At 38.9% G+C, this 15,083-nt stretch overlaps 1 protein-coding gene across 10 annotated transcripts in view; it reads left to right on the top strand.

Annotated features, from left to right (window-relative positions):
• ptprk (protein tyrosine phosphatase receptor type K) overlaps positions 1–15,083 on the top strand; it is a 113,386-nt gene that overhangs the window by 91,642 nt on the left and 6,661 nt on the right. For 2 of the 10 annotated variants that reach the window (XM_056404799.1, XM_056404798.1), the window contains exons 22-36: positions 977–1,006; positions 3,816–3,976; positions 4,715–4,750; positions 6,763–6,774; positions 7,053–7,240; positions 7,673–7,760; positions 8,730–8,875; positions 10,316–10,333; positions 11,054–11,090; positions 11,242–11,339; positions 11,759–11,875; positions 12,151–12,305; positions 12,428–12,563; positions 13,674–13,823; positions 14,496–14,669. In XM_056404799.1, the coding sequence (XP_056260774.1) occupies positions 977–1,006; positions 3,816–3,976; positions 4,715–4,750; positions 6,763–6,774; positions 7,053–7,240; positions 7,673–7,760; positions 8,730–8,875; positions 10,316–10,333; positions 11,054–11,090; positions 11,242–11,339; positions 11,759–11,875; positions 12,151–12,305; positions 12,428–12,563; positions 13,674–13,823; positions 14,496–14,669 (1,546 nt within the window). The remainder of the gene's footprint in view (positions 1–976; positions 1,007–3,815; positions 3,977–4,714; positions 4,751–6,762; positions 6,775–7,052; positions 7,241–7,672; positions 7,761–8,729; positions 8,876–10,315; positions 10,334–11,053; positions 11,091–11,241; positions 11,340–11,758; positions 11,876–12,150; positions 12,306–12,427; positions 12,564–13,673; positions 13,824–14,495; positions 14,670–15,083) is intronic. The other 8 variants (XM_056404802.1, XM_056404801.1, XM_056404803.1 and 5 more) reach the window with 7 other exon arrangements.

The following is a 15,083-nucleotide window of genomic DNA, read 5'->3' as shown; positions in this document are numbered from 1 at the left end:
CTGACAGGTTGAAACTGTATAATACCAGCATGAAAAACTAAAAAGGAATTTTACTTTTGTAAACAGGGAACATTTTTAAGTATCATGTTAAACTAGGTTTCTATGTACACACACATTTAGGTTACAGGAAAAAAAAGCTTGTTTTTCTTTTTTTTTATTCAGATTTTGCTCAGTTTTTGTTTAATGTATGAGAACATGAGATTGTGCAGCAACCAACATATATCAGTCATGACAGAGGTTTCCAGATGGAACACCATATTTGCGTATCTCTGCATATGGCAAAAAATTACTATTAACAGAAGGGCACTCAGAAAATGATCTGAGTATTATGAAAAGATTTGTGATTTTATGTCACCCTCTTGAGCATGAAGTTACGTTACTTGGTAGTTTTCTCTTCCATAAAGGTTTTTGGGGAGATCAATCTTCATTGCCATTGAACCTTTACAACTCTGAACAATACTGCATCTTTAAAATAGTGGGACATGATGACATCACTATGACATCATGCTTGCTTTACAGGAAGCGAGCTGCGTGGTGTTGCAGATCAGCTAGCTTTTGTTAGGTGTCAGTAAAAGTGATTAGGGCTAAATCTCTAATTAGGGTTGTCCAGTTACAGTAAATGCAGCTTAAAAATATTGCATGAATATTTTAAATATAGCACTCCCAGAAGTAAAGGAGAGACAGACTGCATGCTGATAGGTTAGTACTGGTAGTTTGTTTTTATTTTAGTAATAGTTTTATAAGTCTCGTAGCTTGTTTTGTAGTATTTATTTAGCATTAGAGCTGAGTTTTCTAAAGAAATAGGGTCCCTAGTAATTATAACAACCCCTTGCATGTCCCTCAAGTTGTAGAAATCAAAAGGTGTTTTCTTCTGTTTCTGTTGTTGCTGGTTGGGACAGGACAGTATTGTCCTAATTTGCATATTCATGACCCTTGTGTCTCATTCTTTGCTTTCTGATTGGCTCACAACCCCCAGGAGGACCTACTATTCATACTCTTATTACCTGTAAGTAAACAACCAATCAACAATCAGCTCACCCAGCTGCTGTTATCTTATTGGGCGAATTATTAGTGGCTAGTTGTTGTTATTTTTAAAGATGCAGTATACTTTTTTCAAGACAAAACACATTTTCAGCTCTGACCAACCAGCCAAAGCCATCCTCATTGATGCCTTGCCAGGGTGGGGGTCAATTCACTTTCATGTCAGTCAGTTCAGGATTTTCCTTATTTCCACCATATTTATTCATTTAAAATTCCAAATATTAAAAATGTTTTGTTTTGTTCAGGAGAATGTTGATGGTTTATTGTCTAAAAATAACAGGAAATAAACAAATGCTGAATCTTTAGCAAATTAAGCGTCAGCTCCTATTAAAGGGACTGAACTGACAGTGAATTGACCTCAGCCCCGGTGTCCTCTACATGCTCCAAAGTTGCTCTGAAGCAGGCTCATAAAGGCCAAAGTTGGCCATAAACCAGAACAAAGCAGGCCAGAGTGGGACGACACAGGCCTAAGCGTGTTATTTGAAAAAAGAATGCTGCACTTGTGACTTGTAGCTCTTTGTGTGCATGTAGTCATGTGATCATCCATCCGCCCATCAAGTCACAGGTATCATGGTTACTCTGCTACACATGCTCAGTGTGTCTCTTCAGTCAGTGGATCTGAACCAGTCGACTTCCTTTTTGGGACGCGTGGCCTCTGGTTTTGTGTCGGTAGTTCTCATGATGGTTTTTCTTTTAATTTGGGTATTTCCTTCTCTGTTTTGCCTCCGATCATCTCTCACTGACTGTGATCAAAGTAGATCCCTAAACTTGCACTACCTTTAAAAGTATAAATGTTAAATATTTAGTGCGCTTCCAATTCAGCAGTAACAAGTGTAGTAGTACAGAAGTATTACCAGCAAAGTGTACAGTGTGTGAGTAAAAGTACTCATCATGCAGAATAGTACATTATTATCGATGCATTAACATTTAATCCATACTTAAATATTTCAATTAGTTTTAACTGCTTAATGTAATATATAGTGGGGTCCAAAAGGCTGAGACCTTTGGAGCCCACTGTATAAGTAAATCACAAAATCATTATTCAGTTTAAAAATAGGGCAAGCTGTATGTATATTTTGTAGATGTTACACCTATTTTATTGTCTTCCAACTGCATGTATCATGTGACTGATTCGGTCCAATCATGATCGAGTTAGTTAGGCTAGTTGAGTTTGTTTGAAGAATCGTCACACCCCCAGAGTTCACGGTTTACACAATCTACAATTTAATTTACAATTCAGGCCCTAAAAAATACATTAAAAACTCAAATAGAGATCCAGTCTCGTTCTGGTCACATCCATCTCTTTATCTCTGTTTCTTTGTCACCCTTTTGTACTGTATGTACAGTGCGCAGCATATGGTGGTTTATAATTCAAGCATCTTCTCTCTTGTTTTCATGTTTTCTGTTAGACAACCAATAATACACACACAAACACCCACACAAACAGCTACACTTGGTCAGCGGTTAAATCTGTGTTCCTACTGAGTGTGTGAGTGTGTGTATCTCGTGTGTGTGTGTGTGCGGCCTTAGAGGTGGAGTTGGTGTATTTTGGGGTCAAGAGGTAAAATATACAAAATAAAATAAAATAAAATAAAACCACAGCATGCATTCTGTCTGGGAAGAAGTCAGAGCCGTACATTGTATCAGTTTGGCAACGATCAAAAATGGATTTCTTTATCAATCCTCTGTGTTCATCAGCTGCTGTCATGTTGTGTCCCAGCTACAGAGAATATTAAATTTATGTTTGGACTCAAATTTGCTATACAAGAGAGGAACTAACTTTTCTTGAGCATAAAAAAAAAAAACAAAGATTGTTTGTCCACCAGTAAAGATGTTGTCTTTACTGATGTATATATATGGCTCTGGGTACATAATGTTCCTGCATGCTCTGTCATGCTCGAAATATTAAGTCCTCCACAGATATTTTTCCTGGGATTTTATGAATTGCACACAGAGTTAAACCTGAAAATGATACCTTGATGTTTACATTTTATGACATGACCTCAAGTCCTACCACTCATATGATGGTACTTTGGTTCGTAAATGGTTTCCCCTGGGCTACTATAGAGCACAAGTCATTCCTCTGATGTTGTTTTGATGGGATTTTTCCCGTCTGTGCTGTCGGATGAAAACCAAATATTTCATATTTTGGTGATTTTCTTTTCTCTTTTGTTTTTCTTTCTTTATGTTTTTATTTACCTTATTGAAAGCTTTGATTCTGATAATGCAGAAAGCTCATGAAATTTCAAAAATCAAGATTTTCAGACAACAAAAAATGGGGTTTACAATAAAACCAATAAAACTTAGTGGCTTTCATCTGACAGCTCATCTATGGTACCAAGTTTGATAACAGGTTTTCCCTTTGCTACTTCTCTTTAGGTCATAGGTCATTTCCCTGGTCTGAATTAGATGCTATTTTCCCTTTGTTCCCCAAAGCCAAGCCTGTTTAATGCTGCCATTTACAAACAAGCCTCTCCTCTACCTTCCTTGCTTGTTCTCTCCTCTGTACTTCCTCTCTTTTTCTCTTCTCCTGGGGTTTCTTCTTTTCTCCTGTTTTCTTGTCAGTTCTAAACTCTGCAACTTGAATCAGAGGCCTGCAGCCCCCAGCCAAGCTATTGTTGCCAAAAAAGATACCTAAAGTCATGCTACACCTGAAGATTTGAACATTTATTCCATGAAACACAAAGTAAAGTGGAGCTGCGGTCTGCAGGCTAGCTGATGTCTTTGTATTTGCTTGTAAGATCCCTGACTGTGTCTGTCTCTGCCCCTGACAGGAAACTGGCTAAAAAGCGTAAAGACGCCATCGGAACGACACGGCAGGAGATGACACACATGGTGAATGCCATGGACCGCAGCTATGCTGACCAGAGCACTCTGCATGGAGAGGACCCAATGGCTGTGACGTTTATGGACTCACACAACTACAACAACAGATGTAGGTTCTTAAGGAAGGCTACTATTATTATAGTTTTAAGCCTTTTAAAGTACCCCCTCCCACCTCTGGGTTACTTGGTAGATACTGGCCTTGGTAGCACTACTTTAGATGCATTTTGTTCTGTACCAGAGTCAGTCTTCACACAACACTGACTAAATCTTCTGATTCCGTCTGTGCAAAGCATTTTAGGATCCGCATATCACTGCAGCAGCTGTTGACACAGAATTGGTTCAGACTTGTGGCTTCGGCTCCAAAGTGTTTTCCACACAAAACCTATGATTACTGGCCTCATATGACATGAAACAGAGAAAAGCAACAAATCCTCACATTGGAAAAGCTGGATCTAGGTTATGTTTGGTACTTTTGCCTGGATAATTACTAAAATGATAAATTATTTATCAAGATAGTTGCTGATCAGAACAGCTGCTGATTAATTAGCCTGTTGATCATCTTAATCAATTAATTGACCAATAATCTCAGCCCTAGGAATAGCAACTCAAGAATCAATCAAGGAAATGGTTTTGAATGATTTCGGTCTCAAGTTAAAGAATTAATGACTTTATCTGACCACACTCAGCAAAAAAAAAAAAGATGCCACGATGGATGATCAGTCCAGTGTATCAGAGGCCGCTCCCTTTGTTCTGTGGGAAGCATTTAAATAAATCACTTTCGGGTCCTCGTCTATGTTTAAGTAATGCTGAAACTGAGAGCGTTTCCTGACCATCTTTCCTTCTACAGTGCCCAACGATCCTCTGGTTCCCACCGCTGTGTTAGGTGAGACCTCTAGCATGGTTGGATATATCACATCCATTACCAATAAATGCCCTGTAATGATCACCCATCATCGTCATGAAGCCCTGTGCTTGTAGCCCTGTCCTGTATGTCCCTGTGCGTCATCATGTGCTTTGACCTGTGACATTAACGTTTGTGCGGTGGATAGTTTGGCTTGTGTGAAGTATCTGTACCATGATGTTCCCCCTTTACCTACAATTAGAAGTGCTAAACTGTAGTATTACCATAAATAGTGAATTTAAGAGAACAAAATAGAAGAGAAATACAGTGTAAATACAAAATGGAATTTAAGATTTGGTTTAAAGGCAACGTGTGTATGTAATGGATTAGAATATATAAGGAGAGCTAAACTCTGTCTTCATCTTTTATCTTTGTTTACCTCCTACTGCCAATTTTCTGTGTAAAACATGCCCAGTACAACTAACAGCCAAGCACTTCATCTGTCATCCGGTGTTTTCCCTAGGTACAATCATTCCCAATCCCAGCTATGGATTCTGTTTCCTACTGAGCGTTATTGATATTCACAGTAATTACCATCATTCTCCCTTAGAGACCTCATTATTTCCAGAGTTTTGAGTTGTTTTAAGGCATGCCATCTCCTGTCCCAAAAATGACAGAAACTGGAGCTTTAAAGGAGGAAGACAATTTGTCACATTGCCGCATGAAAATGAGTGCAGATAAAAATCTGTGACATCAAGTGACAGTGAACAACTTAGTGCCTACAGCTCCGTGTCTTTGGCAGAAGTTTTGTCTGTGCTCTGGATCTAGAAGTCTGCTTGAGTATCGACCATCTGTGTTATTCCCTAGGCTTGTTTTGTTGCTGATGCCCCAGTCTGAGTGTCTGAGTCGTGAAAGCTGTAGTTTTTGCCAAGTTGGGATGTTTCTCCAGCTCCAGTGCTGCACTGCAATGTGTTTATCTTTAGTTTAGTCTAGTGTTGGCTCTTCAGCATGATGTGGAGTTCGAACATGTCCTTAAGGCCTCTACAATCCACAACGCAACCAAACCGTGTTAATGAACTGTTTCACAGCCTTTAATTTGGAGTGAAGGCTGCAGTTACAATCTGTCCCAGCCAATCACATCACAGGTGGGGAGAAGTAGCGAGAAGTAACGAATTAAGAGGCAGTGTCGGGTCAAGTTTACTGTTAATTGGCCTGACGAGGGCTTAACAAACCTTTAACAATCATTAATGAGCGAACGTGTCCTCGGAGCAGAGAAAAGCATCGGTCGGATGAAATAAACAGTGTCAGTTAATAAACAGTGGTGAAGATGAAATCAGTCGGTTGTGCTGCAACCCCAAGCTACTCCATTATACAACCCGTCAGTCTGTACATTAACACTGCCAACTCACATTATCTCCCGCAGCACAGAAATGTTCACCTGGAAATTCCGTGACAAAATGAACCTTTAATTACCTGTAACTGTAACATTTCTGAAATGCGAAGTTAATTATATCCAAACGCTTTATTCATAATTAATTCTGTTCCTTTCTGCACTATGCACTTTCTTATCTGTGGTTTGAATTGATTGTTTCATTCTCAAATTGACTGACAGGTGTTTGCTTGGATGTTAGTTTGTTAACATGGGTAATGTTTTTTAATATTGAATCATACTAATCTCTTTTACAATTAATATGGGTGTGGAAGGTGAAGAAAGCTTGTTGTAAATACCGGTGGATGATACCAGTAGAGGGCAGTTCTGTAGACTTTATGGCTCATTTTAAGTTGGTGAGTTCTGCTGTTTAGTGTTTGTTATGTTGTTACTGACATATTTGAGATGTTTATTATTACATTTCTTTGGTCATTTTTTGGCTCCATTTTTTCTTGAAAGTTTTTTACTCATCCATTGTATGTAAACCTTTGTGCTCTTTGTAGCTGGATTAACATGGTCAAACTAAACCTTTGTCCATGTTTAGAGTCTGACTAACAAGTCCTCTATCCCTGCAGTTTGACTAAACTTTTTTGCTCTTTTGTTTTTCTGCTGCTTTGACACGTAGTTCCTATCACAGGTGAGTATGAACCGAGAAAACAAACTGACAAACGGTTTGTTTGGTTTTTGGGAAAATGCAGTATTTCCTTTTGATAATAGATCAGAGGCAGAAGCTTTTACTGATTTTGGGAAGACAAAAAAGGCTTTCGCATACAGCCTTAGAAAGCCTCTGACTGTACGATTTATTGCTCAGACCTGAAAAGAACAATTTTGGTAAATGAATAAACAATCAAGCAAATAATTAAAAGTTTTGGTAAATTAACAGTTAAGCTAAACTCATTCCCTCCCCTCCTCTAGACGAGAACCACAGTGGCTCAGCAGCGGAGAACAGCAGGCTTCTGGATGTTCCTCGGTATCACTGTGAGGGAACTGAATCTCCTTATCAGACAGGACAGCTCCACCCTGCCATCCGAGTGGCCGATCTCCTGCAGCACATCAACCTAATGAAAACATCTGACAGCTACGGCTTTAAGGAGGAGTACGAAGTAAGATTATTATTAACAGTACTTTTATTACCAGTGCTAGTAACAATAAGAGTAGTCTGACAATGCAAACCATTAAGATATCTGAAATGTGGCTTTTCAACAAAGAGTATTGTTGTGTAAATCTGTGATGCTTGCCTTAACATTAAAATGATCAAATGACCATTACGGTTATTGCCTCTTAATTTGAGGGTATTTTCTGCCTTATTGACTAAACAGTGAAAGTGCTCAAACCCTTTTTAATGCCCCCCCCTTGTTTAAGTATCTAATAAGCATTATCTAACCATTCATGTACCAATGGGAAAAAAAGTACCAGAGAAAAACTATCATTCAAACCCTTCTTTTCCCCCGAGAATTATCTTGCAGGAGTGTTATTTGAGGATCCATGACGTGTAATTTTCTTTACCATTTTCCCGTGTGTTGTTGGTGATACAGAGCTTCTTTGAGGGCCAGTCGGCCTCCTGGGACGTGGCCAAGAAGGAGCAGAACCGCACCAAGAACCGCTATGGGAACATAATAGCATGTAAGCAAGCAAGTTTTATTTATGTATCACTTTTCAAAACAGAAGTTACAAAGTGCTTCACATGAAGAAGAGAAAAGGAAAAGGGGAGGTTAAAAAAGATGAACAGAAACAAGTTAACTTATTATTAGTATTATCATAAAGGTATGAGATGATGTTAAGATGCTTTTTAGAGACGTGTACTGATTTGGCCTCTGTGAGACCTTGTTAGAGGCTGTTCCGCAGTCAATGGGCAATAACTGCAAAAGCACAGTCACCTTTAGTTTCCTGCCTTTACCTTGGAACAGCCATTAGTCCGTACTCTGAAGATCTGAAGTGCTCCCCTGTGTGCTGCTGTTTCCTGAGACTTTGAACAGACTCAAATTTGGGCATCACTCAAATTATCTTAGTTCAATGTCACAGACGACAGAGTTTTAGTTAGGTTGCGCTATTGCCTGAAAATTTTTGACCATGACCATGTTGTTGGATAATTTTATTTATGTGTTGACAGAACACAGTATAGGACAGCAGGACCATCAATTTTCTGTTCTCTTACAGCCCCTGAAGAGGCAAAATATAAGAACTTCCGATAAGTAAATAAGCCAAAATAAAGGTTAAATATTAAAAAACATCATTAGGTATTATTTACTAGTAGTTGTACACTCAACAACTCAGTAGATCAGATTTGTTTCGCAGTGGTGGCAATCAAAGCAAACAACCCCACTACTTTCATTTAATTTGATTCAAATGTTGCTCAAACCTGATTGGTCCGTGGAAACATGACATCATATTTTTCCAACTAAATCCAGCCCCCTTCAAACCGGCAATAAGTGCAGAGAGAAAAGAAAAGAAAGAAAAGCATTTGCTGCTCTCTAACAAACCTTTTCTCTTTGACTTTCTCTCTATGTTACTGTCTCTCTCTCTCCCTCTCTCTCTCTCTCTCTGGTGTTCTGTTGCTCTTCCTCTCTCCCACACTGTTGTGTATTTCTCTAGATGACCACTCAAGGGTTATTCTTCAGCCCATAGAAGATGACCCCTCCTCCGACTACATCAACGCCAACTACATCGATGTAAGTGGAAACGCATCGAATGCTACTATTGGCTCCCAACGAAACCAACGAAACCACACTCCCTCGCTCGTATGTCAGGCCTCTATACCTTTATTGCGTCTACTAGTCATCCATCAAGCCATTTTACACATCCAGCCACCCCCCGAAAACACTTCATACATACAGCACGTGTCTTTCTCAGGTGTCAGTCCTGTCCATTCATTCATCAGTTACACTAAATATGACAGTAGATATATAACCATCTTTTGGATTACTCAGTGACAACCCCATGTCGCTAAGCGATACACAAAGATGAGGTGTAATGTTCAGACTCTCTTTTAGAGAGACAGTTTGCTGGATACTACAGCCAGAGGCTAGCAGCAGGGGAGACAGCAAGCCTCGCTCCATCCAAAGTTAACAAAGCACCTCTAAAACTCACCGATTCACGGGTTATATCTTATTTCTCTAATCTGGAAAATAACCAAAGTGTAACTCCTGAAAGTCACTGTGCCAGGCCAAGAAATTCCAGCATGAGCAGTACAGATTAAATAAACAAGATACATCATGTTAATAGTGGGATTCTGAGGTGCTGGTAGGTGGATTTCTTTTTAAAGTCAGACGAGCTGTGTCCCCTGTTTCCAGTCTTTGTGTTAAGATAAGCCAAACAGCTTCATATTTAACAGACAGACATGAGAGGGGTATGAATCTTCTCATCTAACTCTCGGCAAACCAGTGTATTTCCTTCTAGTTGCTGCATTTACTGTAGCCTTCAGTGCACCCATCTTTTAACTGGACTATCCATCCATTCCTCCATTTCATCTACATACCATTTATTATCCATCTCTCTCTTTTATTTATTGTTTGTCTGTTGAAACCGATCTCTCAATAAGTCCATCTAAATATCCATATATCCATCATTCATCTTTCGCCATCTCCACTCTCCACTCTGCTGTCACCTTTACGACAATCATCTGCATGTTAGTCTTTCACATTGTGCTTTTTTTATGCTAATGTGCTTGTAACATGTTCTTCTATATTATCATTAACTATTACATGCATGTTACTGCTCACATTAAGCTAGAATTAGAAAGAATAGAGTGGACACTCCCTGGTGTATCCAGCATATATCTGTCGGTATTACTGTAGTTAAATAGTTGCCACATAATTTGGACTGTACTGAACATAAATTGTAGTGACCCTTGACAAAGAAAGCTGAAGTATCAGCAACAATATAACTGTGTTGTTTAGTTAAATGAGTTACATACCTCAGTGTGCTTTGGCTGAGAGGTGGTCAGCCAACATCAGTAGGTGTCCCTTCTTTTCAGTCAAATTCTACATTTCAAATCATTTTTGTTTCTGCATGTCCTGTTCTTTTTCTGATTGACACTCACTGACATTGTTGTGCTTTCTTTCTTTCTTTCTTTCTTTCTTTCTTTCTTTCTTTCTTTCCTTCTTCCTTTCTTCCTTTCTTTCTTTCTTTCTTTCTTTCCTTCTTCCACTCGTTCTTTCTGCCTGTGGCTTGGGCTATAGATTTGGCTGTACAGGGATGTAAGTATCACTGTGGATTCTTTCATTCACGCCTCTCAACTTTTACACCTATTCACCTATACATCCTTCATACACTTGTCCTTACATGCATTGCGTCACAGTGTATGTACATTTTGAGTTGCTGGGGCCTCTGCTGCATGAGATTTTTCACTCCATCTTGCCCTCCCACCAGTCCTTCGTACATCTCACTGTGAGCTGTAAATTTGCTTATGTATTGTCCCTATGTTTGTCTTATTGCCATCAGGAAATCCCATTCTGTGGTTGTCATAGCTCTTTACAGACCGTTGTTAGAAAGGTCACAGTATCAGTGCAGAGTCATCTGTAGATTAAGGCAGGGCCGTACTTTTGGAATAACTTTGCAGCTTCATTTGGATCGTTTAGAAATGTGAAGTGTTAGTGTTAAATGCAAAGGTTCTATCAAATCGCATGACAGTGATGAGATGACCAACTTTCCTAACTCTGTAAAGAATAAAACAAAATGCAGTGTGTCTCAGCATGTCACCAAAAATAGACAATTATATTCAATATTATGTATAAATATCTCTCTTAACTTAACTGTAAACATCTTAGAGATGCTCCTTCGTCTGAGCAAGATTAGTTTTGACAGTTATAATGTTGCACTACAGATGTTTCCAAGTGGGATGAGAGTCTCTATTTTTAACATGAAACATGCACTTTCGATGCATATTGAGTTGTTGTTTTATGGTGTTTTGATTTCAGGGCTACCAGAGACCAAGTCACTACATTGCTACCCAAGGTAAAACACTACAACACCGTACCAAACACATGCTAGAATAAATCCTACACAGCTGCTGTTATACAGGGTGTTACAAATAATAACACTATTTTCTTGATACTTAGGAATCATTCAAAGTACTGAATATATGTCTTTGTGTGTCTGTGTTCAGGTCCTGTTCATGAGACAGTCTATGACTTCTGGAGGATGGTGTGGCAGGAACAGTCAGCCTGCATCGTCATGGTAACCAATCTGGTGGAGGTTGGAAGGGTAAGTTGCTGTTTTCGAGTGGGCAAGACACTCTCCCGGCACTCATTGTTTTATTTTCTTACCCTTTGACATTTTGTACCAGATGGATAACCACATTTTAAAAAATGTCAGAAAAGAAGATTTATGCAACATGCTGAAGTAGCTGTAGCATACATGTCAACAAGACATTCTTCCAGCATTTTATTGTTTGATAGTGTGGATGTCAGTTGTGTTAATGCAAGAAATTAGCTGAACTGACAGGTGCAGAGAAACTAGTGGCACACCTCTGCTGCCCTGCTGTTTTATTGATGAAGTCACTGTTGTCTAGGGCATTATATATTTTATTTTTTCTGTTAGGTAAAATGCTATATCTGCCACTTGATCCAGGAATGTAGGCATGTTTTTATTATATATTAAATATTAATCTTAAATTTTAACAGGTCAAGTGCTATAAGTATTGGCCAGATGATGCAGAGGTGTACGGAGACTTCAAGGTGACTTTTGTGGAGGTTGAACCTCTTGCTGAATATGTGGTTCGCACATTTACACTGGAGAGGGTGAGTGATACTTTTTTTCAGTTTACATTTTGCACAACGTCTCTGTGAAATATAATCTTGAACATTTTGTATTTATTGTGTGTTTAATGTCATTTACAGTATTACAAAATTCTTAGTTATATTTGTTCATTCTTGTTGGTGATTAAGTAGTGAATAAAACTTGGTTGCAGTGAGATGCACAGATGTTAAATTCACTGAGTGAACTAAATAAAATCGTGAAAACTTGAAAAAAACGCATGAAATGTAACCCAAAGACGTTTTTTGTCCTCATTCAGCGTGGTTTCAACGAGGTGCGGGAGGTCAAGCAGTTCCACTTCACAGGCTGGCCTGATCACGGAGTTCCTTATCACGCCACAGGACTTCTTTCCTTCATCCGCAGAGTGAAAATCTCCAATCCACCCTCTGCTGGGCCAATTGTGGTCCACTGCAGGTATAACATCTATAAACATAGTACATGCACACGTATATGTATTCTACCATATATGATTAATATTACCTCTAGATCAGAAATATATACACATACAGAGTCATACATATACTCTGTGTCTGCAGTGCTGGAGCAGGGCGTACAGGCTGTTTCATAGTCATTGACATCATGTTGGACATGGCGGAGAGAGAAGGAGTGGTTGACATCTACAACTGTGTGAAGGCTCTTCGCTCCAGGAGGATCAACATGGTACAGACTGAGGTGACTGCATTACCCATCCTCCATCTGCATCCACGTCTTAGAAAATACTGAATGGACCTTCACTGTAAGACTGGTGCAGGCTGAAGAGACTGCACTGGGCCATGTATCTGCCACCTATTCATAAACGTGTCATCCCACTACAGAAACAATGCAGAAACTGTTTAATTTAGTTTACATTCATGGTAAGAATATTATTGTGACCTGACCGAAGGTGACAAACCACTTTTTTTCAAGGATTTGAAAATATCTTACTTTGGCACCATCCAGTGGTAGGATGAAGAATTACACCGTGACTTGAATGAAGCGCCTCCATCCCACACTGTTTTAGCAGAGCCGACAACGTTCTGTATAAACATTCACTGAGTTAAGAAGAGTCCAAGCACATAAAGATACAGATACAAACACATGCATATCTACATTGAAGTAACAATAGTTGTTTTCTGATTGTTTGTTAGATGTCTGTAATTTTAGAATAAACCATGCAGTATTAACACATTCAAGCAGAAGCTAAACATGAAACAAGACTTTTGTTGCTTTTCTAATAAATCTTCTGCTCCTCTGCTTTTTTTATTTATCACGATATTGCTAACAATAAATATTTTATAGAAGTTGTTTCTATGGAGACATCACTAGTTTGATCTCATTTGGATCACAAGCTCCTTTAATCCGTTCATTGACTTTTTTGTCAATGTTGAAATCGTTTTTCACATACTGTAGTAATTATTAATACTATCTATTTATACTACTTATTCTGCAGCACTGTAACAGATCAGACACGGTTTAATACATCAAGTATAGTTTACTCTGTCTTCACTCAATCAAAGCTCCAGTCATTTGCCTGAAAGGCCCGAAAATACAGTTTCCTGTACGGACCAACCTAGAAGTGAAGTATCCCAAACCTTCACAGTCATCTCATCTCATTCATTAGTCCATCCCCCATCAGCCATCACTCACTCACAGTGTGTGCATGCTCACTTTCATCTGGTATCACAGCTATTTGTGTTTTCCGTGTGACAGATTGTGTGGGCTTTTTTTGTTTACCAGTATCTTTATCTAGGAGTGAAATATTTCTGTGGATATGATAATATGTCTTGAATTATATGTCTTCAGGAGCAGTACATATTCATCCATGATGCCATTCTAGAGGCTTGTCTATGTGGAGAAACCGCCATACCAGTGTGCGAGTTTAAAGCTGCTTTTTATGAGCTGATCCGCATCGACTCCCAGACCAACTCGTCACATATAAAGGACGAGTTCCAGGTAAAAACTAATCTAATAATCTCTATCTTCAGCCTTTGAAGTGACACTACTCTATATTGTGGGTATCAGACAATTAACCTGATATAGGTTTGAAACATGCCTGTAAAAAGTCAGTTGTAAAAGAACAACAACTGAGGTTCATTTCAGTTACAATGGATTTAGAAGCTGAATTTTCACAGAACAAAACAAATATCAAAATGTCAATAGAAACTTCTTGAGCCACTCCTGCAGCATAATCCACCTCTCTGCTGTTCATGTATATGCTCTGTATGTTCTGTAAATTATTATAGCTTCAACAACATATGGCTAAATCCACTATTTCTGACAGCGGTTTGAGCTTCTGGATGGCAGTGTGTATATTTTGGTGAAAGGATCAGCTTCTCAATCCAGTCCTGGACTTTCTCAAATTTTCAAACTTTAACTCTGACTTTATCCTCTGGATCCAAATCACAAGCAACAGTCAAAAGCAAATTGAAAACTCTTCAGCAGTGTAATCTTAAAACACAGGATTTTTATGAACTGATTTCTCTAGCATGCTTTTAGGATATATGCGCATCCTTTTGGGACCCACCTTAGAATCCCAACTTGCATGTCCATGTTTTAGCATTTTTTTCAGGAACATAAAATCTCTGCTTCCGTATTGAGTCATTATACGTCCCTCTCTTTGTTCAGACTTTAAACTCAGTGACCCCGCAGCCCCAGCCTGAAGACTGCAGCATTGCATTGTTGCCTAGAAACCAGGATAAGAACCGCTTTATGGATGGCCTTCCTCCTGATAGATGTCTACCCTTCCTCATTACGATAGACGGAGAAAGCAGCAACTACATCAATGCTGCTCTGATGGATGTAAGTCTATAACACGCTCATTCACACATAAAATAAGGTTGTGTTATTTTCAACACATCATGCAAGAGTAGTTTGGGACATTTCGCCCTGTGTTCTTTTTGATGAGTACATGTGGAAATAGCCTTTTACACCAGCAGATGTGTTCCTTTAAACACAGTTGGAGCTTTGTGAAAAAGTAAATGAATAAATAAGTGTATAATGTCCGTTGTCCCAAACTGCAGTCACAAATTTGTTGAAAATGATACAGACTCTTTAGAGGTTGTACAACTGATGATGAAGAAAAACACATGTACAATTTTGCATAAATGTTTATACCTACAACACTCATACGGACACACACACACACGCACGCACACAGACTCCCCTCCCTGTTTGTGTGATGCTGTGTTTGTGGTTTTAGCAGCAGAAGGCTAG

Source organism: Seriola aureovittata, chromosome 19 (genome assembly GCF_021018895.1).
Source record: "Seriola aureovittata isolate HTS-2021-v1 ecotype China chromosome 19, ASM2101889v1, whole genome shotgun sequence".
Lineage (NCBI taxonomy): Eukaryota > Metazoa > Chordata > Actinopteri > Carangiformes > Carangidae > Seriola > Seriola aureovittata.
Note: the sequence above shows the minus strand (reverse complement) of the source record. Positions and strands in the feature narration are given on the sequence as shown.